The sequence below is a fragment of the Lineus longissimus genome, chromosome 12 (assembly GCF_910592395.1).
Source record: "Lineus longissimus chromosome 12, tnLinLong1.2, whole genome shotgun sequence".
NCBI classification, from domain to species: Eukaryota; Metazoa; Nemertea; class Pilidiophora; order Heteronemertea; family Lineidae; genus Lineus; species Lineus longissimus.
The window spans coordinates 10,437,685-10,464,378 of NC_088319.1; the positions used below are offsets into that span (position 1 = coordinate 10,437,685).

The 26,694-nt window shown below is 41.2% G+C and overlaps 3 protein-coding genes across 5 annotated transcripts in view; 2 read left to right on the forward strand and 1 right to left on the reverse strand.

Annotated features, from left to right (window-relative positions):
* Positions 1-13,839, reverse strand: part of LOC135496657 (D-glucuronyl C5-epimerase-like) — a 141,036-nt gene extending 127,197 nt beyond the window's left edge. For both annotated transcript variants that reach the window (XM_064786098.1, XM_064786096.1), the window contains exons 1-2: positions 13,742-13,839; positions 8,043-8,152 (exon numbers count right to left, since the gene is read on the reverse strand). The gene's annotated coding sequence lies outside the window, so the exon portion shown is untranslated. The remainder of the gene's footprint in view (positions 1-8,042; positions 8,153-13,741) is intronic.
* A 1,670-nt stretch (positions 13,840-15,509) lies between these two features.
* On the forward strand, positions 15,510-18,064 carry LOC135497222 (G-protein coupled receptor 157-like). 2 transcript variants are annotated; one of them, XM_064786983.1, is made up of 4 exons: positions 15,510-16,447; positions 16,740-16,951; positions 17,369-17,563; positions 17,898-18,064. In XM_064786983.1, the coding sequence occupies exons 1-4, from the start codon at positions 15,910-15,912 to the stop codon at positions 18,051-18,053; spliced, it is 1,101 nt and encodes a 366-aa protein (XP_064643053.1). In that variant the 5' UTR covers positions 15,510-15,909; the 3' UTR covers positions 18,054-18,064. The 2 variants fall into 2 exon arrangements, with proteins under 2 accessions (XP_064643053.1, XP_064643055.1); XM_064786985.1 differs by lacking the exon at positions 17,369-17,563.
* Positions 18,065-19,094: 1,030 nt separating this feature from the next.
* The window catches only part of LOC135497221 (potassium voltage-gated channel subfamily C member 1-like), a 108,577-nt gene continuing 100,977 nt past the window's right edge, over positions 19,095-26,694 (forward strand). The window contains exon 1 of the mRNA XM_064786979.1: positions 19,095-19,238. Coding sequence (XP_064643049.1) covers positions 19,127-19,238 — 112 coding nt within the window. The 5' untranslated portion in view covers positions 19,095-19,126. The remainder of the gene's footprint in view (positions 19,239-26,694) is intronic.

The following is a 26,694-nucleotide window of genomic DNA, read 5'->3' on the forward strand; positions in this document are numbered from 1 at the left end:
AATCATAAAGCAATTAGAAATCCTTCAAAACGTAGTGAATGCCCATTCAAAACCCTGGAGGCTGTTCTCTGGAAAACTAAGAACAGACTCCAACCCTTGAAATGAGCATTCACTACGTTTTGAAAGAGTTCTAATTGCTTTAGGATTTGGAGGTCTAGTCTAAATGGGGGTACTAATGGTCAACCCTTACATGCCTTAAGGAAACCTGTCACGAATTCCTCATAAAAATGGGCAGTTTTGAACAGTTCTGATTCATAAATCTGTACAACTTCAAGGACACCAGACACTGAGACAGTGGCAAAGTACTCCCAATATATTTATTCTATGAATAGCATTTTATTTATCATTATTCCAAAAGTGTGGTATCACACAATCAACCATGTCTGGCGTGGAAAATGCTTAGATGTTTTCACATAACATTTCATAAATAGCCCTGGTTAGATTCCTTTGTCGGCATCACTACATGACCTCCTTATGAGGGTGATATTATAGGCTGGGGACACAATCATCAATCAAATATCTTCTGAAGGACAGTAAATATTGGGGTCTCACAATATTTCCCTCAACTGGATGGTATGTATTAGTTCAGCCGACAGCCAGAGCACAACCATCAGCACCATTCCACACAGGTTATTCGTCAACTCATCTAATTATTTAACATAAAATTTAGCAGACGAAAAATCTAGCCTCGATTTGACCTTAATGCCGATCCCTTCACATTTTCACTCTCCATGTTGTGGAGGTGCTAATAGGAAGCCCTCTTTTGAGCTGATCTGAAAGACCGCGTGTCATGCTTCAAAATGAGTGGTCTTATGCCGTAAAAAACGTAATATTAATGGTTTTATGAACACTTTACGATTCATGAATTATTCGGGATTCTGTAGAACACAAGGATTTAAATTGCTGGCCGTTTGCGTGGCCAATAAAATTCATCAAAGACAGTGCGATTTTCCAGTTCTACGAACCGTAAATGTTCAAACATGGTGGACTCCAAGTCGAGTTTTCATGCTGTAAAATGCATTTGGTTCTGGTCAAATAAAACCAGTCAAGAAAAATTTCCATGTGCTTGTGACGTAATAAGCACAGGCAGTGACGACGTTCTCTGCATGATCATGAAATGGCATCTGCATGATTTATAGATTGGTTTTACTTGCAAATTTTCATAATTTGGTTTTTGCCATGAAAAACATAGTAGGGCGTAGGCCCATTCATTCATTCATTGAATGTGTGGGGCCTGATACTTTTTCGAGTTGTTGACAAACTTAAGACTCCTTTTTCTTGAAGCAATGCCATTTCATCTACATGTAATTGGATAGACAACAGCACGGCACAAGACACTGGCTCAACCGCAACAGTCGATGAATTTTGCCATGTTTTATAGGTATTCATGGTATTATTATTGCATCATTCAATTAAGTCAAAACGTCATATTTCTGTTTTTGAAAATGTGGCTATGAATATGTTGTCTGACGATTCTGTTATGGCCAGTGGCAGTAGTCCACAGTGGTCAGGGATGTCGGCTTTCTTGATTGGAGCTGCTCCAGCAGAGTAATAAAAGAAAGGAAAAGGAGGCAGAGGCAAGTATTGTATATATATTCTAAAAACAAATTGCAATAATGCAATCCAGCTGGAATTGAAACAATCACACCGGACATGATCTTTCTTTCTTTCAATGGCAGGCCTGAAGATCCTCTTCTGTCAAAAGATGAATGCCAGGAAAACACAATTTGTAAAAAGAGAAGGATATCTTGACACCAGAATCAGTATGATGTTCAGATTTAGGTCCACTTCATCTCATTATTCTCAAGAATATCAATATAAATGCTGTGATCACCAAACTGACTGGTAGACTGAATAATACTGTACATAATCTATTTTGAATAAATTGTAGGTAATTAATTAGCTATAATGATTATAATCAGGGAGACTAAGCTGCTCACTAAAGCTTTTTGGTTCTACCTTGGTCCTATGGAAAGAGCTTGTCGTTCAATCTTCCATCTCGAAGTTGATGGTAAATCTAGTGGAACATTGTTTGACATCTTTTAACCCGGACTAGTGAAGACCGCTACCACAACTACATGTAAGGAAGTCTGGCATTGAAAACTGGTATACTATTAATGGACATGTAATGTACATGAACAATCATTTATGTTACAACTCATGTTCCTGGTATGATTTAAATAGCCCTCCCTGTGGTCTTCACTAGTTTCGTCCATAATTTTGTTATATGGGCCCATGCAGTCTGCCCTGGAGCTCATCAGCAGGTTGGCACACCACTAGAACTTGAGCCAACAAGAACAGAAGTTAATAAGATTAAGAACAAAACTAATGAATCAAAAATGGTTAGAAGAAAAGTTAGACTGTAAGCTAAATTGGCAAGGACAAGATGAGGCGAGATTATGAATTCCTCTTGTCAAATGTGGTGGTTGTGACAAGGACATCCATATGTGTTCTTAAACACTGGGCAAAATGACAAGAACACCATTGCATCTTGATGATACAGTGATCCTGTTGGGAGGCATTGTATTAGTTATGCATCCAAGACCATGATGAGAGATTGTGACTTGGTCTCTTCAAATGTGGTGGTTGTGACTAGTTATGCACGCAAGACCATGATGAGAGATTGTGACTTGGTCTCTTCAAATGTGGTGGTTGTGACTAGTTATGCACGCAAGACCATGATGAGAGATTGTGACTTGGTCTCTTCAAATGTGGTGGTTGTGACTAATCCAATTTCTCCCTGGATGAGAAATTGGACAAGAAAGTTCTGCAAGTAAACTGCAGCGCCATAGAGTTCCTCGACGATATGTTTTGGTACAGCTTCTGGTGTGTTCTGGAACCATGCCGAATTTTGCTTTTAAGAATACACTGTACCGCACAGTTTTGCATACATTTCTTTTGGTCAGTGATCAATCGCCATGATGCTATTTATAGCCCACATCTGGCTCGAGTGGAAAATTAAAATCTCTTCTTGGATGGGGGGTTTGCCTGTTGACGATTAGGTGGGTGATTCTGTTGTATCAATGTGACACTCTTGGCCCCTTGTCTCAATATCTGGATTATCATAGGGCCAAAATTGCTGTGTCATCACATTTAATACAATTGGCAAGGCTAACTTACACGTAATACACATGTAATAAATACACGTAAAAGGCAGTTGTCGAGCTGTGAGGTTGTCAAGTGACGGTAACTGAGTCTGTTGGTCGTTTCTTTACAAGGTTAAATCATAGAGTCATAGATGGCCCACAGTAGAATTGATAATGATTCACCATTATATATTCTATGACAGAAAATTTTGCCGGTGTACATGTACCTTTTAAAAACACTCCACTTACTTGGAAAAATGACTGATTTCCAAATTCTTTTTCATGACTTGTCAACAATCTCAGTCTCAAACTCCAATACCTGAAGGCTGATCAGACAAACCAATAACTGTCAACCATCTATAATTTATGATACAATCGATTAAACCTACTAGATTGTTTATGGATTTTTTAAGAGTTTAACATTTTGCCTGGCAGGTACGAGATAATCAGCCATTTAGCTGGAAACTGGAAGTCCACCACGTTTGCTTGCCTCTCTTGCTAATAAATGTGTGTGTTTTGTTTTAAAAATATGCTTGTAATGGACTTGTTTTTTAACTAAATCAATATCTTTTTGTCAGTGTTGTTTTAGATTACAAAAGCAGTACAAGGTTTACCACTTCTAGAACAGTGTGTTGAATGATGCCCTGAATGACACTTTGCAATAGAGAGGCCTTTTTTACAGTACATGTATGTTTTGTAAGCCATAATTTTAGGCCATATTCAGGAGTAGCTAAATTGGACTTCAAGATTCAACCGCATGATTTAGATATTTAAACCACTTATATATTTATGATGACATCCGTACAAATGACACCATTTTATTCTCCAAGGAAGAGCATCGGAAAGTATAGTACCAACGGGCTCGAACCAGCGACGTTCTGTTCACAAGGCACACGCCTTTACACCAGGCCATCGAGATTGATAGTATACTTGCCCTCGATTCATATACAAAAGAAAGGTGTAAGAGATGCTCCAATTAGCACTCTCAATCTTCATAACACTTGATGTGTTTTTTTCCTCTCTTCAAGTAAAACCTGGAGGAGTTACACTCTGATAATCACCATCCAAACCTACGGCCTGTCTACGTGCCATTCCTCCAACATAACCAGGAAGTACTAACTAAAGCACGCCACAATAAGGCTCGTAACCAGCCTCAAGCATCTCGTACAGGAAACAAGTGCCAGACAATCAGAATGTTGTTCAACATTTTTAAGTGGGGACTTCTTGGTAAAAACTCAGTTAAGTTTCCATTGAATGTCTTTGTGTTTGAAATTCTTGCTGGAGACAGGAACAGTTCTTATTTTTGTGCAATGAAGGGATTGAGTCATTTACGATTAGTTTTTTAGGTCCAAGGTTGTATTGAGGTGGGGGGCTTCTTGGTAAAAACTTAGTAAGTTTCCATAGAATGTCTTTGTGTTTGAAATTCTTTCTGGAGACAGCAACAGTTGTGATTTTTGTGCATTGAAGGGATTGAGTCATTTACGATTCATTTGTTAGGCCCAATGTTGTATTTAGGAGGGCGACTGTACTATAACCACCCCCAGACGTCCCTGAAAAAAAGCTGTCTTTCATAAGTGGCTGATTCAAAATTCAAATCTTGCCAGACGAATTTCTTTCAAAAGATCAAGTGGGTTAAAATGAAAAGGCCAGGGGCCATCGTGCTCACTGGTAATTAGGTAACGACTTTAATTGACAATGGACCTTGAAAAGAACGTCAAATCAAAAACCTGTATAACATGTAATGTATCCTTGCTGGGAGTACCAACCATAACAACTTTATCGAATACGAATCACTAATGAGCGAGATATCACACTTTCTAGGTTTTCACTTTTTGCCCCCTGGTGCCCAAAACGATAAAAAGATCAATAGTGAAAAATAGGTCAAATCGAAAACCTCTATGATATATGTGATGTATCCTGGCTGGGAGTACCTACCATAAATTTTTAATAACGACGACGACGACGGACGAGGGACACTGTGGTGTTGTATAGACTCACCGTACCGGTGAGCCAAAAACCTGGCCGAAATTTAGATATTTGATTCAAATTGTGCTCAATTTGGCACACTTCAAGACTTAACATAATTAACAATGATATAATGAGTCCTCAAGTGATTAATGAGGCTAATTACAATCATTAACGACATTAATGAAATTGACTTGCAGAGACTATAAAAGCTGTAATCTTGATTAAATCATAAATCACACGTCATTGTCAAACTAAAACAAACAAAGAGACTAACTTTTAACTATTTAGACAAAAAAAGATCTTCATAGTTTTAGTTCAAACTCTTAAAAATCGCAAATATTTTTTGTAAAAAGTTTGCTTCTTTCTAGAAGATATATTTGCCGAGATTTATTAAACAGCTATTAGGATGCCAATTCACACGAAGCTTTGCTCGAGGGTTAAAATACCTGCATATTATTAGCGCTCTGAATGTCTACCCCCAAGCAACCAGAATTACTTCCCCTGTCAGACATCTAAATAAACATAGTGAGATATTGTAGAATGATTGCAACACCTGTTAGTGGAACAATGTGATTCAGCTTCAGCTTATCCTCGTCTTACATTGGTATCAGGTTCCTTATATTTTAATTTCAGGGACTAATCATTGGTTGCATTGTTTGGCAATGTTTGCCTGTGTTTGATATTGTGGACGGGTCCCCAAACATTCTGTTGGGTCATGTTTGCTAGTGTAGACCAGGCTTAACACAGCTGGCTGTACCACGGGCCCTGTACCACACAATGCTCTCCACCTCTGGGGGATCTGGTCTATGACAATGCAACTAGGTAGTCCACTATCATCATCGATATCATCAGCCAAGAGGTTCTAAAAGTATGCAAAATGGAGACATGTTTGATTCAGAAAATTGATCCAAGTCAGGTTCTCAAGCAAAACCTACTCCTCCCATGCTCATGACACTCATCCTCTTGCAAACAGGGCCTACAACATGACTTCTCCACGCATGTTTCCGAGGGAGTAAATATTGAGGGGGTAAACTATCGAGTGAAATTGCCTGTCAGGGTGATGACGCTACGATACGACGATATCAAATAACAACATTATATAAATATCCCGGCTGAAAATGTAATGACTAATATTTTAAAAATTGACATTATGAAATTCAAAACTACAAGGAGTAATAATACTCGTAGGCATGATCAGCTTAGTCTGGTAGTGGGTCGTAGACATATCAGACACCAAGAATAGCAAAGGTGGATTTTAACATGGCCTTCATAAATTTCATACATTTTTTATAATACACCCACCCCTCCCCATCCTTAAGTTATAAACTGTTATTTTACTGGTGTTAAATCCAGCAGATGCCTAAAACTGATGGAAATGTCCAGAGAAGAAAAGGAGGATAACATGTCCAACCTCCCTTTTATTAGCAGACACCTCTGTGAGTAGGACACCCTCTGGCCTCCAAAATCAGGTACAACGATTTTGGTTCCGAATGCGCAATCTTTTAAATATAATTTTAACCTGTAATCAAGACATGGTACCTTTCTATTAGAGACAACACCTGCCAGTCCAAAGGCTTTTTAGGCTCTACTATTATACTTTTTTTGCTGAGACCGTCATACCACCAAGCAATTGTTTCCGACCAAAATTTCCGTGCTCATAAAAATCATCATGTTTTTAACACTGAGCAGAATTGCAATCCATGCAGTGTACATTAGCCAAGTGGCCTAGCCATGTTCGTTTAAAGTGAAAAATATCGGGTGGATAGCGTGAACCGCTAATGAGTAACAAGTTCATGAAGATATTGGCATCATCAACTTTTTCTTCCGCAAGAAAAATCACCAATTACCTGCACAAACTGCACATTACCAACGCTAATCGCCACTGCATGCTTTTCGCAACCTTTAGACAGGCATCTTCCACCAGATTCGTTAGGTAAGTTTGTTCATGTCATTCCGCGTGTTATTAGTCACATATTCGGTGGAGAAGTCGAGGATATTATGCACCTGTGTTAGAAGCGATGCGCCACAGAGAGGCCAGCAACACTTGACTGACAGCACAGCCCACTTCCTGCCAGTTTTTAAACTTGACCACGTGCTGAATACAGAATCTAGTAGTGAATAAGAATCTTAACACTGAGGAACTGTTTGGCTCATACATGGGACAACCTAAACTAAGAGCCAGGGCCAAGAGTCAGTATCACTTTTTTTTTACAGGACAGATAGGCGTACGTACTTGTCTATCACTGCGCCATCTACACGGTCCAACTCAAACTGGTCAATGCTATTATCCAATACGCGATAGCATCCCCATCCGGATCCACTTTTGACGGCCCAAATGAAAAACACGTCTGTGACTGTACTGAGTTAAGAAGTGCAGGCACAATGTACACCGTATTGTACAGGCGGTGTAACGATAGTACGATAAAAAATCCAGGCTGCAGACAACCCCTATCCAGGCGGCGATGTCTTACAACGTCAGAAACGGTTACAAAAGAAATTTATTCATTAGCACCTGTGGGCCTCGGGCTCCCGAAGATAATAATTATATTCATTTGCCTATAAGGCCCTATATTTTCCCCTTGCTCATGGCTTTCCTGGCAGCACTTGGCTCTGAAATAGAGCATTGGGTCTTGGCTCTTAGTTTAGAGTGTTCCCACATACATGTCGTATTACACAAACCATTGAAAGAGTAAAATTCTATGATAAAAAAAAAACTGTTAAAAGTAGACATCGATTCTATACTTGGTGTAGTACATATTTAGTAACATCAATTATAGGACAGATTGTGCTCGTAACTTTTTGATCGATGCAGTCACCCCCTATGTATAAATCTATACAAGATGATGATGACATATGGAATACAGGAATTTGTTTTCGCAGTCTGTATTTTACAGGATTCATCCAAACCAACTTTGGTTGGACTAAATCAAATCACTTGACACGCTTGATGTCTTTCAATCAGACTGAATTAGTAAATATCTATCTTACCTTACAAATTAATTACTAATCACTTCTGTGCTCGTTTGACATTTTACCGCCAGCTGACCCGAATTATCCGCCATTCAGTAAGTTATCCATCAAAAGCGCACCTGTCTGACCTATGATGGAAAGAAGAGAGGCAAAACATTAGATGATGTAGTAGAACCTCTCTAATAAGGACACCCTCAGGCCTGACAAGTGCTGTCCTTAATAGAGGGGTGTCCTGATTAGTGAGGTCAAATTGAATAGAATCAACCAATTTGGGACCAAAACTTGTGTCCTTAATAGAGAGGTTGTCCTCAATAGAGAGGTGTCCGCTAATAGAGGTTCTACTGTAGTTGCAGTTTGGTTCACTTCACGATACAGTGGAACCTCCCTTAGAGGACACCTCTCTATGAGGACAACCCCTCTATCAAGGATATAGTTTTGGTACCAAATTGGTTGTTTTCATTCAATTTGACCTCTCTAATCAGGCCACCTCTCTAAAGGACATTACTTGTCAGTTCCGAGGGTGTCCTTGATAGAGAGGTTCTACCTTTTATACAGAACATGAAGAACAACAAGATTGGCGAGTTGAATTTTTGGCCAGTGACACCAATTTGGTGTCCAATCTCAATTTCTGTTATTCAGCTTTGGTGACCAAAGCTGAATAACAGAAATTGAGATTGGACACAGCTTGTGGGTCATCAAGTCCATGTACAGACTGTGAGTGTGAGTCTTGTCAACAGATATTCCAGCCGAAGACCACGGCGCCTGCCTGCATCTTTGATTCATGGTCAGCGATACCACATCTGAAATCGACACTAAAAATGGGCGTTTTCCATAGCTGTCACGTCATTAGATAGAGAACAAGATACCTCAAACCTCGGTGCAGGGTCATGTTAAGTACAATATCACACCGAATACTGGTGCCACAGCTTCATGAGACATCGAGGCGCGTTACTTGGTATCGCAACAGAGGCTTAGGCAACCTATATGAAATTTCCCGGAGCAGGCTGAGCTGGGAAAGCTGGGTGACTTTTGTTGCCACCTCTCTTCACCCCAAAACAATCTTCTGCTCTCCACATTTTCTCTCCAAGACTTTTGTAATTCCATTTGATTTTTTGTGCACTCGTTGACCCGTAAAATTCAAAGCAGTGTGTGAAAGTCAGGGAACATGCAGCGCACTCATTCCACAATCCACGGTAGCCGAGAAATCCTACTGTTACGGAAAACTGAGAGCAGTAACTAGTTTTCTACAAATAGCTCAGACTAATTCCTAACCATCTCCTGCAGACTAAATGAAGTTTACACATGAACAGAACATCAGCCTACAAAATTATCTCGCCTGACCATCAAGTTGTTGTAGTTACCAGTCTGACAAAAAACCATGAAATAAAATGTAGAGCTGCACTTGGCGATGTAATTGTACATTTGCAATACATTGTTACATGAACTACCAACAGTTGTACACCATAATTAGCAACGTTGCTAATTATGCTAGCTGGGTCCTGGAGGTGCGACATAATATCTTACATGTACAAAACTTGTCAAAAGATGGATGACAAGTTGATGACCAACTACATATATAGCCTGTGTAATGGGATCGGTCCATTACCTCTTCACAAATCCTGAATAGAGCTCCATCAGCAAGAGTAGACTGGTCTTCAAGATGACTTCAATCAGCCAAATCAAAGATCTTAGAATTTTGTGTTCTGTTTTTTTCTAGCGAGAATCTTTTGCAAAATGTTCCAAATAAAAATATTTTCTTTTAAGATTTTTGAGAGGACCACAAAGACTAGCAATCACCATTTTGCCAAATGTACTGAGAAAACAAAAAAAACCTGAATGCTAAAAACTGCATTGGCTTTCATGCATGAGTTTGTGAGATATATCATAAAAACATGATAAAGAAGGTGTTGAATTAAGATTAGCTAGCTACATGTAGACTGTAAGCCAGACTGTATCATGAATGTACACTGCCTTCCTATTGCATGCAAAAGGAAACATAAGACTATAACATCTGCCAGATCTGGAGGAGGCATCTTTTTTGCAATCGCTCATACAGAGCAAAGGTGAAATGAAAAATTGGTGAAAAACAAGGTTTATTTAAACCACAGCATGAACAGGTTTGATTGACATTTATCCCAGGTCCCGGATCCCAGATTTCCTTAGATTGGCCCCCACTGGTGATCAAAGCATCATTTCCCGTGCACTCTTTAAGAATGCTTTACCGTGCGTTGGCCAAGTGATTTTAACTTTGGCTAACTTAAAGTTACTTTACCCTGCAAGGACAAAGCCAATCCTGAAAGGACAACAATATGCAACGAGAGCAAGGGAACACTGAATTCAGCTATAACCTGGGCTCTATGTATGACCAGTTTCTAGCCTACATCTACCTTTTCACTGCACACATAAATTGATGTACCATGACAGTTAGCGAGGTCAGCTGATTTTTTTAAACCTGTGCTGTGGAATTCCATAATTAGTGAATTGTGCAGCATCCAGTTTGGGGACCATTTTGAACATGTTAAAGTGTGCTAGCTTTGACACCACTACCTAATGAGCTAGTGGGAGGGAGCAGAGGGACATTTGCCCTCCCCCTCTCGCAGAAGTCACCAAAAAACGTGAACTTTTGACCACAACTTCGGACAAATTTTATTCAAAGAGTCATTTAGCCCCCCCCCTACAGAGAGCCTTTCGCCCCATGCCAAAAAAAGAAACTGATCACCCCTGCCAGTGCCAACATGCCTTGCCTTAAAAAACAGGACAGTATAGGACAGGACTCTCGTCTAGCAGGTGCCCTGGTCTTCTCCAAATTAGATCTCCGATTGTTTTTTTGCTGTTTTAAAAGCATAAAGCAACAAATGAAATGAACCCTTTTCTGTGCCCCACAACATTCATGGCCCTTGTTCCATGAACTACAGCCAAAATGTAAACACAGCCGGTAGGCCCTTCATTAACCATTAAAGGGATTTCTCCTACTTATTTCATTAGCTTACGTGTAAATCTGTTTATGTTATAAAAGCTCACTTGAGGGATATTTGCCAAAACGGAGTAATTGGACAGCCATTCTGTCTTTCCAATGGGGTACTCTTGACTGAAACTATTTTGTGCATTTATTGCATGTAATTCGGTACTTTCGAGCGATCACGGATAGAAATTTCCTGAATACTCGAGTAATTTTGTTGATAAAACTACCTATGTTGCTCTTCATATCATGTTCTCAGAAAAATCGAGAGACTTACATGTACATCAGAAACTGAACAAGGCACAGACCATGATAGACTGAAGCAATTATAGTTCTTGCAACATGGCAGCCTTTCTTTGCAGCTGTTCATAACTATCATTTAACTATAATTTTGCAGAAATTTCTTGCATGTCTTGTGCTATGTCATAAAATACATGTCATAGCAGCAGTGCATAGTATTTATGACCGGTATCTTCTAATAGCAATAACTTAGGTTAGTTTAGTATGAGGTATTAAACACATATACCTGTAGACATTGTACAACAGTGGTAGTGGCAACATCAAGTATTATTATGACGAGGCAAGTCAATCCACCAACCGAACCACTAATTTTGGACCAGCTTGTACGCTCTTGCCGTTGCCCTCCCCCAAGCCCTGTACATGTATGCATACGCATTAAGTAAGCCACACATAATACGGGTAATCATGGCTTGAGATAACCCCCGAAAGTGTCTTCTGAAGCATGAAACTTGGCCCAGGGTCCTCATGTTTGAAACCGTTAAGGGTTGTCAACCCTTGACCATAGGTACGGCCATTTAGACTAGACCTCCAAATCCTAAAGCAATCAGAACTCTTTCAAAACGTAGTGAATGCTCATTTCAAGGGCTGGAGTCTGTTCTTTGTTTTCCAGAGAACAGCCTCCAGGGTTTTGAATGAGCATTCACTACGTTTTGAAGGAGTTCTAATTGTTATGATTTCAAGTTCTAGCCAAAATGGTGGTGCCTATGGTCAACCCTTAACAATCTGTTACAGGACTCCTGAGATTTTGTCAAGACTTTTGTATTTTTGAATCAATCACCTTGCTGTAGAAATGATGTATCTTTTTATGCCAGAATTCAATGCAGATGCAGCTGCCAGCCATTACCTAGTCCCAGCGCATGTATGGACTTACCACTAACTGGAATCCAGTCTTGTACCAAGAACTATAGTACCGCAGTGTACACACACAAACACAAGATGGCGATATAAACGACTGACTCAGGCCAAGGCACTTGGTGCTAATATAGTGCTTCCGTTGCATCACTTTGAATATCCCCCCAGCCTGACCGCATTTCGTACGCACTTTGACCAACCCCTCCTCCCCTCAGTGCGTACAAGTACTAAATGGACAGCGGCAGCCCTCATAATCGACTATTTGTCCCATCCAAAAGTAGACTCTGAAAAGATTTAGGCAACTGAACAAAAACTCTAAACAACATTCCCAGCTATGCTCCACACGTTGACTGCAAAATTTTTTGATTCTTTTATAAAGATCATGGCAAATGGCAATAACTGAAATTGCAATTGGTACTGCGTGCATGTAGGTCCCACATTTCCCAATTATACTTTTTGAGACGATTGCACACCAATTGCCCAGAGTATGTCATGTGTCATGTTCAATCATAAATGTAACTTGTGCACACTTTGTAGGTCAACATTGTTCCCCGATTATCATAAGTGCTTATCATGCATTTGCTCTGCTACATTGCATAAAGTTCAACAGTGAAAAAATGCAAGAGGAGAGCAAGTATTTGTACATACTGTGTTGAAGTTACTCAGCCGGTTGGAGGACGCCCGTACAAAATGCCTGTATCACATGTATAGGCCTAAGGAGGATCAGTGGCAGAGCGGTTAGAGCACCAGATTAATAACCAAGAGTCAAGCCAGTTTGGTTCATGCCAGATTCAGCACCAAATGTATTCCTCGTACAAGTGTGAATCATTTCGACATACTGTGAGATGTGACAGACCCCTATTGGCGACTTTGTGTAACTTTATCTTGTCTGCCTAGCTGCTGCCTATGTTGTCCCTTTAACACAGCGCTACACATTGTGATGTCAAAACATCAAGCATGCGCCATCCTCCTGGCTGAAAAAAAAATTTTTTGCAAGCCATTTCCAGCAGCTTTGGGATCCGAAATGGCCAAGATCAACTTGATGGAACTGGCGGAAAATTTTATGGAGTAAAGAATTTGGGCAGAGCAATAAGAAGATCAAGTGAAGTTGGACAATCCAAAGGGAGGAGCCAAAGCTAAAATACATGTTCGTTTAAAAATCGCAATCTTCCCACCATGTACCAGCCAGTCGTGCGCATGTCGCGTCAAGAGAAGCTTGACAAGGTAGATGGTTCCTATCGGTATCGCTATCTAATAATCTAGGCTATATCCAGTATAGGCCTAGAGAAACTCATGTAGACCTATAGTTTGGCCAAGGAAGGTATGAATAACTTACAGCTGTGATCAAATTACCGAAACACTTTCATGACGGTCCAATTTCATTCTCTTGTCAAGGTGCAATTCAGCTATGTTAGCTATGTACACACACCAAATATGTCATGATGTACGTGTACATTATGTACATGCCCTGTACATTTTGACAGAAAACATGGAAAAGCGAAATTGAAATCGCCGATGTAAACGCTGCAAAACTAAGATATAAGCACATCTATGCTATAAAAAGTAGATAGAACTAACGAAAAATATAAGTTGTTCATGTTCTTACAAGATGTATAAAATTGAAATTCGGAGAATGGGTGTTTTTGACTCACAACTTGGTAATCCAACACAAAATTGACAACAAAAACGCGACTTTGCTTTCATGAGATCTCGTGTTCCACGAGATTTTCTTTATTGTCTGAAATTTTGTTGAAAGGAGCAAAAATATTCTAATGATACATTATTTGTCAGTCTAACTACAATTATATGTAAAACAATGTCCAAAATGAAAAAAACTGATTTGTTTTAAAGAAACGAAATAAAATTACTTTGATTTGAATATATCCGAAAGATGACTCGAGTGAATATTTTTAGTGTGAATCAGTTAATAGGTGGCAGCAGCTGACGTAGACCAATGCTTCGTCCCCAAAAGGGACGAAGTACGAGGTGCGAAAATTATTGGTTGACGAAACAATGGCCTGATTGGTTGACTATCCTTGTGACGTCAAACTATTTTTACACTGAGGGGTTTTCCTTAAGCTTAAATGCCCAAGCCCAAACGCATTTAATGCGTTTGGGCTGGAATTCCTGGATTTTTCGAGAGCTCGATGTAGAGCGTAGCGGATCGAAGCTATATAATGGGCTACCAACCGATCACCAGGGCTCGGGAGACCAAATATCTGTATAGGCTATAGCATAACCGTGGACATCACTACGAACTCTGACCAAATAGCTCATCATCATTGATAAAGAAGCTGATAGTTTGATTCAATAAACTGCCAATTAACTTTTGATACCTTGTCATTTTCCTATCGCCAGATCAGACACTTGAATCAAGTGGACCATCTTGACTTTTAATTACAAATCCTCAATGTTAGTAAGAACATAATTAGGCCTATATGGAAGGCATTTATTAGATGCTTTAATGCTTGCCAAAAGCCTTATTTCACGGACAGCTGAGCGAAAGAAGACTAATTCTTCTTCTTCCTCCTCTTCTTTGCGTTAAACTTGTTAAACGTTTACATTGTTTGGTTTTAAGAATGTGGCAGTGTGACGTAAATCTTCTTCTGATCCCCATGATTTTTCTGGGAAAGATGTGGACAGGATGTGTTCTGGGATTTATTTAGCGGAAACACATTCACATATGAAGAGATGGCCGAGTCACACAGGCCCGATGTTTGTTGAGGCGGCAGTGTCCAGCTACGTGGTAGCCTACCATCCAATGACACACAGCTAAAATTTCAGCGCAGTTTTCGTCTTCACAGAATTGCGACATCTGTACTGAGGGACATCCGTCTAACGACACTCGTCCCTAAAGGAAGTCAGCAAGTATGCGCACAGCCCCGACCCGTCAAATTGCTGGGCAGGCGTGGGAGGGATTCTTGCCGGGACACCCAACTGTCAGCACTCTGCCGCCTGAAAGAAGACAATAAGAACGAGTGCCCTCCTCTTAAACTTGCTGGGCGGGGATGGGGTTTTACAAGGACATCCGTCTGTCGACACTCGTCCCTAAAGGAGAATAGGAAGCACTGCTCAACCTTAAATTTGCTGGGGGAGGGGGGTCTTTACTGGGACTACCGTCTGTCACCACTCGGCTCCTGAAGGAAGCCAGCAAGCACTTTACAGGGACATATATGTCAGTCTGTTGACACTCGTCTCCTAAAATACAAGAATCATTCTAAGTATGTCACGCAGACAAACTTTACTTTCAGACAGGGTCAGTAGTAAGTGATAGATTATGAGCTCTCTTGACTTTTGATATTGGCTGTTTAAAGTCCATCAGAGTGGCGGTCAGTCAATGTTTTCATACTCAGTCAACACCAGCATATCCTCCATGTATGACTTCTCAAACTGAACCAGGTCACAATAGTTGGGCTACTATTGGCGTATTGTACTATGTGTCGTTCTGAGTGATATGCTTTGGCTGAGAAAGACACTAAGACGGAAATCCGGCACCGCTGTCGACTGGTCGTTACAGTGAAAGAAAGCCTGGTCAATACTTTCGCAGTGACCAATGACCAACAGAAGGAATACACAAGCCTAGGAGGTATCAGAGTGTTAATTTTTGGCTCAGACGATTCGTGGGTTGGAGAATGCGTCCAGCATTACATTGAACGGATGACGATCGCTGAACTAAACTGGACTTACAAATACCTGTAGGAAGGGGTAACCTATTTGTCTTATCCGGATTAGCATCATTTCGCCTTACATCACCTCGAGGCCCAACACCTGAAAATGTTCTGGCCGCATCCTACGACGGACGCGATGTCCTCGACCACTGCGGAAACATTCACCACAGCAATATCCTATAATATCACTGCAGCACTCATCATAACAAACGGGACCGAGACGAACATTGTGCTCTACTCGGCTGCACAACCTGCCTTCTTGGCTGTGACGATCATAAGCTGTCTCGCGGCGTTATTGGGGAGTTCCCTGGTTGTGATCAGCTATGCCTGCTACCCGGAGACACGCAGCACGAGCAGGTTATTAGTCGTCTTCATCAGCGCTGCGGACTTTTTGATAGCGCTTGGAAATCTCATCGGAGTTTTGCGCTATCTATATAACTATTTCCACAGGGTCTCGCACCAATGCGACCCCACTCCTGCGGTCTGTCTCATGCAAGCGATCATGACAAGCACGGGAGGAATGTGGTCTTTCTTCTGGACGTTTTTCACGGCGGTATATCTGTATGTCATGGTTGTGAAGGGACGGACGTACTGGGTGGACAAAGCTATACCGGCGGCGCATGTCATTGCATGGGGTATCCCAGGTAAGATGCAAATCAGTGAGCAGAGCAGTTCGCCTGTCATTGATTGTCCATCCAATCTAGATGGGCCTTCTCTGTGATCAAACTAGGGAAATATGTGAAGAGTCGTTTCTTTAGAATAACCTCCTGCTCGGTGATATGTACATCTGAACGCTCTTGATAGGCCGATGGGACGTGTCTCCCCATTTGTAAAAGCCGCCTCTTTTCTGCTTATAGTACGAGAACATATTATATTGAAACACTGAAATATGGAGAACAACTAAAATGCTACACCAGCACATTAACTTTTTTCTAGTTGTTATGGTCGCAATTGCCTGGGGGCAGGGTGCGCTCGGTGAGGATCTGTCCGAGGTGAGTGCGGGCTGGTGCTGGGTAAAAACCTGTTCCGGTGCACCCAAGGCCGAACAGGTCGCCTGGATGCTCTTCACTGGGAAGCTGTGGGAGATTGTGGCCTGGTTCGTCTCCATGGCCCTCTACATCGCCATCACATGTCACGTCAGGAAACTGGTGAGTAGTCTTTGAAAAGTTTAAGAAACGGATTGTTGACACCAGGCCAGTCAGCCGCAGGAAGACACCATCGACTTTGAGATGATGATTCCGTTCTTAAAGGGACAACTTGGGTTTGAATCTATCTGACCAGGAGGATAATAGCCTGCTTCCATGCTACCATGCGCCATCACGTGTAGTATCACACTCATGCTGATATCTTATAATTATTTTGGCAAGTGTTGCGAGGCAGTTTCGGACATGGCTTGTGAATTTCAGGCAGACCTATGATTACACTCCATTCTAGTGCATTGTTATTGCATCTGTTTTTTAAGTTATCATGTTTGGAGAAGTCCCGGTCCTGCTGAAAGCCATCCTTTAATGAAAACTCAACATATCTCACGCCAAAGTTGTCCCTTTAACCACTTTCTTTTCTAGATGCGATGTATGGAGTGCACCGCTCTGTTCACCCCCGGAACAATGGATGCGATTGAGCGCTCAACCAAGCGGCTGACCCTCATTCCTCTCATATTCTTCCTCCTGAGGATATGGGGGACGCTCCGATTCTTCTTGGTGGTCATACTGGAGGTGCAAATGTCCCCCGTGACAAACGCCGTGCTCATGACTATGCAGGTAGGCTCGACCAGGAGCCGTCGAGACTTACAAGGCAACATTAATTCATAGCGTTCGACGACCAAGTATGGTCCAGTCAGGCCCGCAGTCAGGTGCCGTCGTTATTTTTTAACGACTACAGACTACAGACTACTTCTTTGTAATATAATGCGTAATCCGGCGATTATCTTTTCAGTTGGTGGTCCATATTTGGGAGCCGTGGCTGACGACATTCCTGCGCAATTTGTCACTTCAACAGAATTAAGTTGACGCTCTTGTCGAAGTCTATGGACTCTTTCATGTCCCTTTATAATCACCTGTGTGCGCGTATCATCAGTATTCTTCCCCTTTCCAGGGTTTCGGAGACAGCAGCGTGGGATTCTTCAACAGCGTCATCTATTGCCTGTCGACGGCATTCATCCGAAGGAAGATGTGTTGCTGTTGTCGAAAGGACGAGCACCTGAGACCGGACACAAATGAAACAAACACCGTACGGTTTCAAAAGTTCTGATCATCTGATTTTGAACTAAGTGCAGTGAGTTTATTCTTCATGTAGGCCACTGGGTGCAGCTAGCACATTTGAAAGAACTACGAGCAAACTCCTACGGCCACATTGCTCAAGTCAACTTCACATTACGAGATGCGACTAAAATATGCAATACAGCAGTTCTCTAGTTTCATCCAGGTGTCTCTACCGTATTCTTTAATCCATAAAACCCGGCATAAATCCAGTAGAGAGCTAAATAAAAGAGCAGATGAAAGAAAAATAGCTGTAAACAGCGTGGGGGATCGCTTGTAGCGTGGAGGATGGCTTTTGAAGTATTAGACGGAGGAAAGGACGTAAAGGACATAACGGACATTTCGTGATTGTGATGTTGAACCTCAGGCAGGATTTTACACTCCGTGGAGGCAGTGGACCTCGTCCGCCCCTGCATGCAAGAAGTGTATAAAAGGACAAACAATATACTGCCTCTGGAGTTTAGATTACAGTGGAAGTAAATGGAGGAGGTTTTAACAATGCCATCTTAATTTTTACTTTTCAATCGCCGGTGATGGAAACGGTAATTCCTTGTACATTTGTGGCTGTTGACCCAGTTGTGGCGTTTGTCCAACTATGTGATCTCAAAAACGCGAACTATTTGTCACGCAGGAGCTGAACGCCTCATCAAGATACATTGCAAAGATGAGACTAGTTTTTTGTCTTTAAAGCTGTTGACTTGACTGTGACGTCAATTGTATCTGACATATACTGGAATGTGTATGACACCAATAAACTTATGCAAAGAAAATTTACATGTAGTGTAAAATTTATTGCTATATTTGCAATGTATATGGGTCTAATAACAATAATATATTGATATTGCATGTAAATGATTATGACATCAATTTTGGCACAGAAAAATACAACTAAATTTGCTATTCAGTTCGTCCGGGCATTGGTACATATACTGGCAGAAATAAAAAAGTGAAATGAGAAAAAGAGGCGAAATTACATTCTTTTAGTAATACGTTGGAATCAAGAGGAGTATAAACTTACATATTTTGGATGAGTTCTTATGTTGGACTTAGCATAACTTGATCACCATGTGGAAGAAAAAAGAGCGTTTTAGATTGGATTACCTTCCCAAGAAGAGGACGGTGAATGGAGTCGAGGGGGTCGGCCGCCCAGTCAGCCTACGCCTCCTCGCAAAGAAAGGTAGGCACGATTTTAGTACATGATCATTTTCATAAAACGTCATGATGATTCTTTAAAGGCGAAATTGACAGGCCAAGACTGACCAGTGTACCCTTTGGAAATGTCGATGATAGGGACGGTGTAATCGTTTTGGTTGTAACCAATATTTCAGTGTTTCCATGCAATACACAACGAGAGAGATTATTACTTTGAAATTGGGGGAAGAGGGTTGAGGTGGGGGAGAAAAAAACGTGTCGATGTGACTCTTCAGCGTCCCGAACGTCGAGGGGAAACACTCTGAAATGGAGACACTAAAAGACGGAAACATTCAAACGCGAAAACACTGAAAAACGTCAGACAACGGATCAAAAGATGTAGCACTTTTCAAAATTCATCGCCAGATTCAATGCTTTTTTCAAAACGATGAAATTTCATTCCATTTTCAATTTTAAGATTTTTCTAAAATTACGGAGGGGGGAGGGGAGGTCTGTCCTCTCTTGGATTCGCGCTGGATCCTAATTTTGCATGGACCTCATCGCCTTTCCTGGGTTCCACAGACTTTTCAGTTGCAGTTACGGAGCCAGCAACTAATCCAATGCCTGTGAAAATAGCGTGGTGCCCCACGTTCGCTGGCGGTTCCTGCTGAAGTACTTGTGAGGCTGTGGCTGTACATAATGATATTAAGCTTATTACGTGTATCTACAATGTGATGAGGAACCATACACTAACTGTATACAAAGCCTATAGCTACCACATGCTAATGACAACAAAGCATGATTATACGTATAAATATAGTATACGTAATTCATGCTCTAATATAATTAGTACATTATTTATTCAAGCATCCATTTGTTAAAAGCAATAAATATAATTACAACATGTACCTGACATAATCCGGGTTAACAACATTTTAATTAAATGACTGAGTTGGTGAAAGTTATCGTCTGGTATTTTTAATACGAAGTTCGCAGTGCAATTTTGACAGGTGGTCATTTTATTAAAAGGTAAACATTTCCGAGTGAAAATATATCATGAAGATTTTTCAATTCCGCGGAATGTGATTTCGTTAAGGTTTATATACTATCGAAAGAGAGGCGTTTTATAAACGAATTTTTGAATAAAGTGATTCAACGGGTCAATTCTGAGCGAAATTATGTGCAAACTATCAAGTATTAAACCACTATTGCGTCCTATTCGCTAACATGTCCGGTATAACTACCAGGTGAACCATTGTTTCGGTCTATTTATAAAAAACCCAGTATAACTACCAGGAAAACAATTGTTTCGGTCTATTTATAAAAATCCCCAGTATAACTACCAGGAAAACAATTGTTTCGGTCTATTTATAAAAATCCCCAGTATAACTACCAGGAAAACAATTGTTTCGTCAGATTCGCTAACATCTCCAGTATAACTACCAGCTATACAATTCTTTTCGTTCTATCCATAGAAATCTCCAGTATAACTACCAGCTAAACCATTGTTTCGCTCTATTCACAAAAACCTCTTATATAATTACCAGCTAAACCATTGTTTCGCTCTATTCATAAAAATCTCTTATATAACTACCAGGTAAACCATTTTTTCGGTCTATTTCTAAAAATCCCCAGTTTAACTACCAGGAAAACCATTGTTGCGTCAGATTCGCTAACATCTCCAGTATAAATACCTGCTAAACCATGGTAGCGTCCTATTCGTAAATAAGTCCAGTTAACTATCAGGAGAACCGTGATTGTTTCGTTCTATTCGTATAACTTACTACAATTTTTATGAATATATGTAGAAGTATAACATTGGTAAAACATTGATCCATCAAATATCAAACCCGACCAAACCCGAGCCTCACATTGTTCGTATTCTGTAGGCAGGTTTCGCAACCCTTACGAAGAGCTACGAACAAAGAAGTATGAAGTCTGAAAATGTACTTTATTGACGACTTTTTCGAAAGTTTCCCCGATTTGTCGTACAAATTAGTACAGGAGATGATTTACGAGTGTCGCGTTAAAGACTTAGCACATGGCTTGATGACACGACAGACATTCGTCGTTCGTACTTCGTCGTTCGTAGGGCTTGCGAAACCTGCCTATGGACGATCCCTGATATCCCAAGTACATGTACACATGAACATGTAAAACTATCATCAGATACCACTGTTGTGTCCTTTTCGCTAAAATCCCCAGTGGAGCCTATCGACTATCACTTAAAGGCCAGCCCTTTACAATGTATCATTCGATTCTGGCACCAGTAGTTTTCAGTTTACTCCGCCTCTCCGTGACGTAGAAGTATCAAAAACCCGAATCTCAGGATGATATCATTCATGTATCTTCTTTGCAAACATCTCCAGCAGGCCGGGTATCAATTTCAGTACTAACAGGTAAACACTTGGGGAAGGGAAAAGCATTATTGTTGCTAACGCCAGTCCTTTATATATATATCTTTAGAAATGTTAGCTCCTGTCGGATGGTGAAAAATGATAAATTGTGATATTTTGTTTCATAACCCACTATATGTACATGGGTATAAGACTGAAGGCAAACATACATGTATATGATATTCCGTTCAGTGTTCTCCCACCTCACCGTGTTAGAGAAAGACTACCCCGTGGTTGGTGTCTACTATATGCAAGCAATTCGGGCACGATTCACATGATCTCTCGTTGGCCCACGGCGCCTGCTTACCTGAAAATACATGTATCATCATCGGGCGGGGTTTTGAAGGATTCATGTTGTCGCTTGTCTTGTTTCACCTGTCACGAGTTAAAGGACTTGAAAACACGGCTTGAGAGTGAACGATGACATCGTGAATCATATGTAGCCCGCTCTTTGTAAATGACGTGTTCCCTCTTCATGTCTCAATCTATACTTGGTGTCATCACGCATTAAAAAAAACAGTGACACGTTGCAGGTGAAAACGTGAACTTCGGTCACGTGGCATAATTGTAATGGACTTGACGAGGAAATAGACTTGGTATGTCACTTGGCAGCATGTCATTAGAAGAGATTCCGGCAAAGCAAATGGGTCATCCTGGGCCAGAAAAGGCCAGAATAGTTGGAGAACTTTGGCAGGGTTTCTAGATTCTCATTGCAATACGCGAGTGCAGACGAGGTATATTGTTGAGGTTCGATCTTCGAGTTTCGACTGGGAAGCGCAATGAAGATTTCTCTGTTTGTGCGACAGCATCGTGTTGTTCCAAAGAAGACAATAATTAATTAATGCCACCAAATGTTGATGATACTGATAGTCACATTGTGTGAGGCTGAAAGATGCGTGGCCGAGAAGATTTTTTTTCTGCAAATACATGTAAATGGGAGATTATCCACCAGGGACGCATTTTTCTATGACAGTAGAATGTCGATATCATATTAGACTGTCTCCGTCATTCGGCTCTCACCCACAATCGTTGCATGGCCCGAACATGCGCTGTCTCCGTCACTCGGCTCTCCCACATCCATTGCATGGCCTGAACATGCACTGTCTTCATCATTCGGCTCTCACCCACATTCGTTGCATGGCCCGAACATGCACTGTCTCCATCATTCGGCTCTCACCCACATCCGTTGCATGGCTCGAACATGCACTGTCTCCGTCATTCGGCTCTCACCCGCAACCGTCGCATGGCCCGAACATGGGCATGCACTTTCTCAATCATTCGGCTCACTGTAGGCATGACTTGGGGCGCAATCGAATTGGATGGGTGATACTCCCCGAATTGGCGACTACTTGCAAAATGTGGCCCCTTGCCTGTTTTGCAACGAAAAAAGCCTAAGTGGTTAACTTTAAATCACCTTGCCTACAGACTTGCAACGCAAAAATCCCCACTTGATCACATACACTGTATAACTTTACAAAAAAAACTACTTACTGCTGGCATATTCATATAACGACCAGTGTACGTAACACGCTTTGATTGTTTGCAACAGCTGAACCAAGCTATAGGTTTGCAGTAGACAAGGCAACAATGGAAACAACGCAAAGAGAAACGGATGCTGTATAATTACATGTATAGCTCTCCCATTGATAGCCCATTAAAATAGGCTTCGATCCGCTACGCTGTACATTGAGCCTATCTGCGGCCTAGAAACGCCTACGGATTTTAACCTACTGCGCAGCTTCTTCGCAGACGGAGGCCCCAGACCAATACTTCGTCCACAAAAGGGACGAAGTGCGAGGGGCCTATTGCGAAAATGATTGGTTGACGAAACAATGGCCTGATTGGTTGGCTAGCCTTGTGACGTCAAACTATTTTTACGCCGGGGGTTTTCCTGGTTTTCATCATGGCTCAAGCTTAAATGCGTTTGGGCTGGAATTCCTGGCTTTTTTCGAGGGAGCACAGAGGCTCGATGTACAGCGTAGCGGATCGAGGCTATATAATGGGCAAACGGAGGCCGCGGCTCTAGGGTATAATGTATTTACTATGTTACGCGTTGTTTTCAGGATAGCTGTTTGGATGATGACCAGACTATCACAGCGCAATTTTTAGGAATGACCTGACGTTCACTGGGTGCACGTCCTATGTTATTTTCGAATCGGCCAATCACTATTCGTTTGGCGATTTATCACGTGGAAATAAATGATGTGATAAAGTTGATAACTTTCGCACTGGCGAATGAAACGCCACCATTCGAGGCCAATTCCCGTCCCACTTGTCGCGGGGTATCCAGCGCCGGTGTAACATATGTGGTTGTTCCCCATGTTTCAGTGTTTCCAAACAATAGGCAGCTAGAGAGACCATGACTTTTCAATAGGGAGGATACACAGAAAAACTCGTCAATCTATTTTTGAGCGTTCCCAAACAATGAGGGGAAACACTCAAAAACAGAAACACTCAAAAACATTACACCGGTCTATCCAGTTGATAGTAGGGGCCTTTATGCAGAAAAATTAACAGGAAATCGATCGACTCATTTATTAGTGAAAAGTGTCACGAATAACGACGTTGTTGCGTGAAAATAACAGCTGGAAGCCATGCTAAATAGGCCTACATAGAGCAGACGCTGTCTGTGTGCATTTTATAGGCCTATAAAGGTTTGCTTTTCAGCATGGTGTCAAACCAGCACCCTGGAATTGTCAATGTTTTTCATCAACATGTTGACTCCAATCCTTTCATGTGGAAAGATGAGCTTACTTGACTCCGTCATTTTATCTTTTAAAATAAACTTGGGGCTCATATTCCAAACTAACTTAATGTGACAAGATAATGGTCCCTTTAATTGCTTATTCATAGGTTGGAGAGTCCAGACCTATCAATTAGACGCGAGTATGTTTTTAACTATCAAGTACGTACATATTTGGAGAGGTATTGAAAAATATTTGCTGTGGCAAGTGTACAGATATAAAGAAATTATTTGATGAAATAATTAATTTTGAATTCTGCTAATTTGGCAATAGGCGTGTTTTGAGATTTTTCTGCCAGTTGGCTGAAAAGAGTGGAAATATCAATGTCTGTCCAATTTGTCGATTATCAAAAAATTTCCGTGGTCAACTACCAGTTTACTTTTCACCATTTACTTGCCCGACTGTCCAGAATATCATATCAAAATTTCAGATTCACAACCCCACGCAATATTTGATGCGATGCGGTCAAACATTGACAATCTAACTGCTGAAAGGCTTAAAAATCAATGGTGGTCTTGTCTCGTAACCTTATGTTTACTTGAGATTGCTCATATATGCTAGAGTTATGTGGCGCCAGCTTGCGTTTGGCCTACTTTTGCAATGATAACTCCCCATGTACCCACCATCCTAGGATGACCAGGCTGTGTATTGTTTATAGGAAAATACACCTACAGGGACCGTTGCGCTCGTTGCGTTGCGTTGCTTTCTTTGCGCAAAGTCTAGTAAGCCGGAAAGGTGCACTAGAAGGTGCTTCCTGGAGCTACGGATCTACACCAAGACGTCTTGATGGAGATATAGATTTTTCTTACGTCACGCTGATGGCGCTCGATTACCCCGCTACTGCGACGATAATGGAACGTTGCGTCGTATTTAGCGGGGTGACGTGAAATCTGGACCCGGTTATTCAACTTAACTTGGCGTTATCTTCTTCAGTTTAAGCCCTTAGACTCAACGCCAAGTTACGTTAACGCACGCGTTAGTGACAAAACCTGTTTTAACTGGGCCCGGATCTCGGCGTGCACTCACTTGGTTGGAAAGGTCTTTTGCGCCAGGACTTGTGCGTACCCAAAATAACGAATAACACGTTTTCTACCATCTAAGAGCTAAAACAAAATTTGAAAAGCATCAGACTCGTTCAGAAAAATAGTTTACTGATAAACCACGGCAGAAGAACAAAAATACCGCAGTAAAAAGCCGCCCACTCCTTTAAGGCATTAAACGCCTCGTTTGAGTTAACGTCCAGTTAATGCGTTCATCTTCAGTTAAGTCCCTATACATCTAGATTAACGTAAACTTAATGCGATATTTTCATAAACGCTTTGTTCAATCTAAAGTCTTCAGTTAGTGACTTACTTGTTTTGAACAAACGGCGCCGTATTAACTAGTGTCCAGTGCCAAATCGTCGGAGCCAATCAGATTGCTGGGTTAGGGGTTAGGGTTAGTGTTAAGGTTAGGGTTAGGTTTAGGTTTAGGGTTAGGGTTAGACATATATTAGTGTATATCATACATGCAATACCCGTCCGACGATTTGGCACGCGACGGACCTCTAAGAACCGTTCCGAGGATGCGATGCGGTCAAACATTGACAATGTTTTTAAATGTTTTTACTTAATAAAACTGCTGAACATGTTTGGGTTATTGAGAGAAAGAGACTGCCGTGTGCAAATGTGGAACAGTAACAGCCATTCTGAAGTAACTCTCAAAAACCTCAATGCCCGCAACTCATCGTATTGAAGTCAAACTGTTATCCCGAGTATAGAATAAATGTAGTTCTTTAAAAGCGACTTAACATCTACTCAAGTTGTGTTGTATTAATAGCTATACTCGACACAACTTGAGGGTGAAATACATATCGCTCCGAAAAGAAAATTAAAAAATGTCTTTCACATGTTCATGTACATTATACATGTATATCATTTTTCGCTACATCACCGGAATTGGGGTATTATGACATAAATGAAGGAATGTATAGGGAGTAAAGAGTAAACTTTAAGATATGTCAACCATGTTATGGCTTTCATTCATAACCGATGGTACTTCTTATCTTGGAGTGAGCGGCCTCTGTTCTCTGTTACCGAATTCTGATTTCATTTTAACATTCTTTACGGAAATAAGTCGTATCAGTGGCCACAGTATCTGTCTCTGAATGGATGTTATGTTGCGGTTCGGAAGATGGAGGGCGACCGTGACAACTCGTTAACACATAAACAACAACTAACTTTATTCTTCGAAAACAGGTCTAAGTCGTGCAAGCGTGATCTGTGCAATCATCACCGCGGCAGACATACTTTAATACCTTGCGAATAAGAACCAGCGGCCATTTTTGTCTGGGCAGATCCACCAATGTCATAATGCATACGAC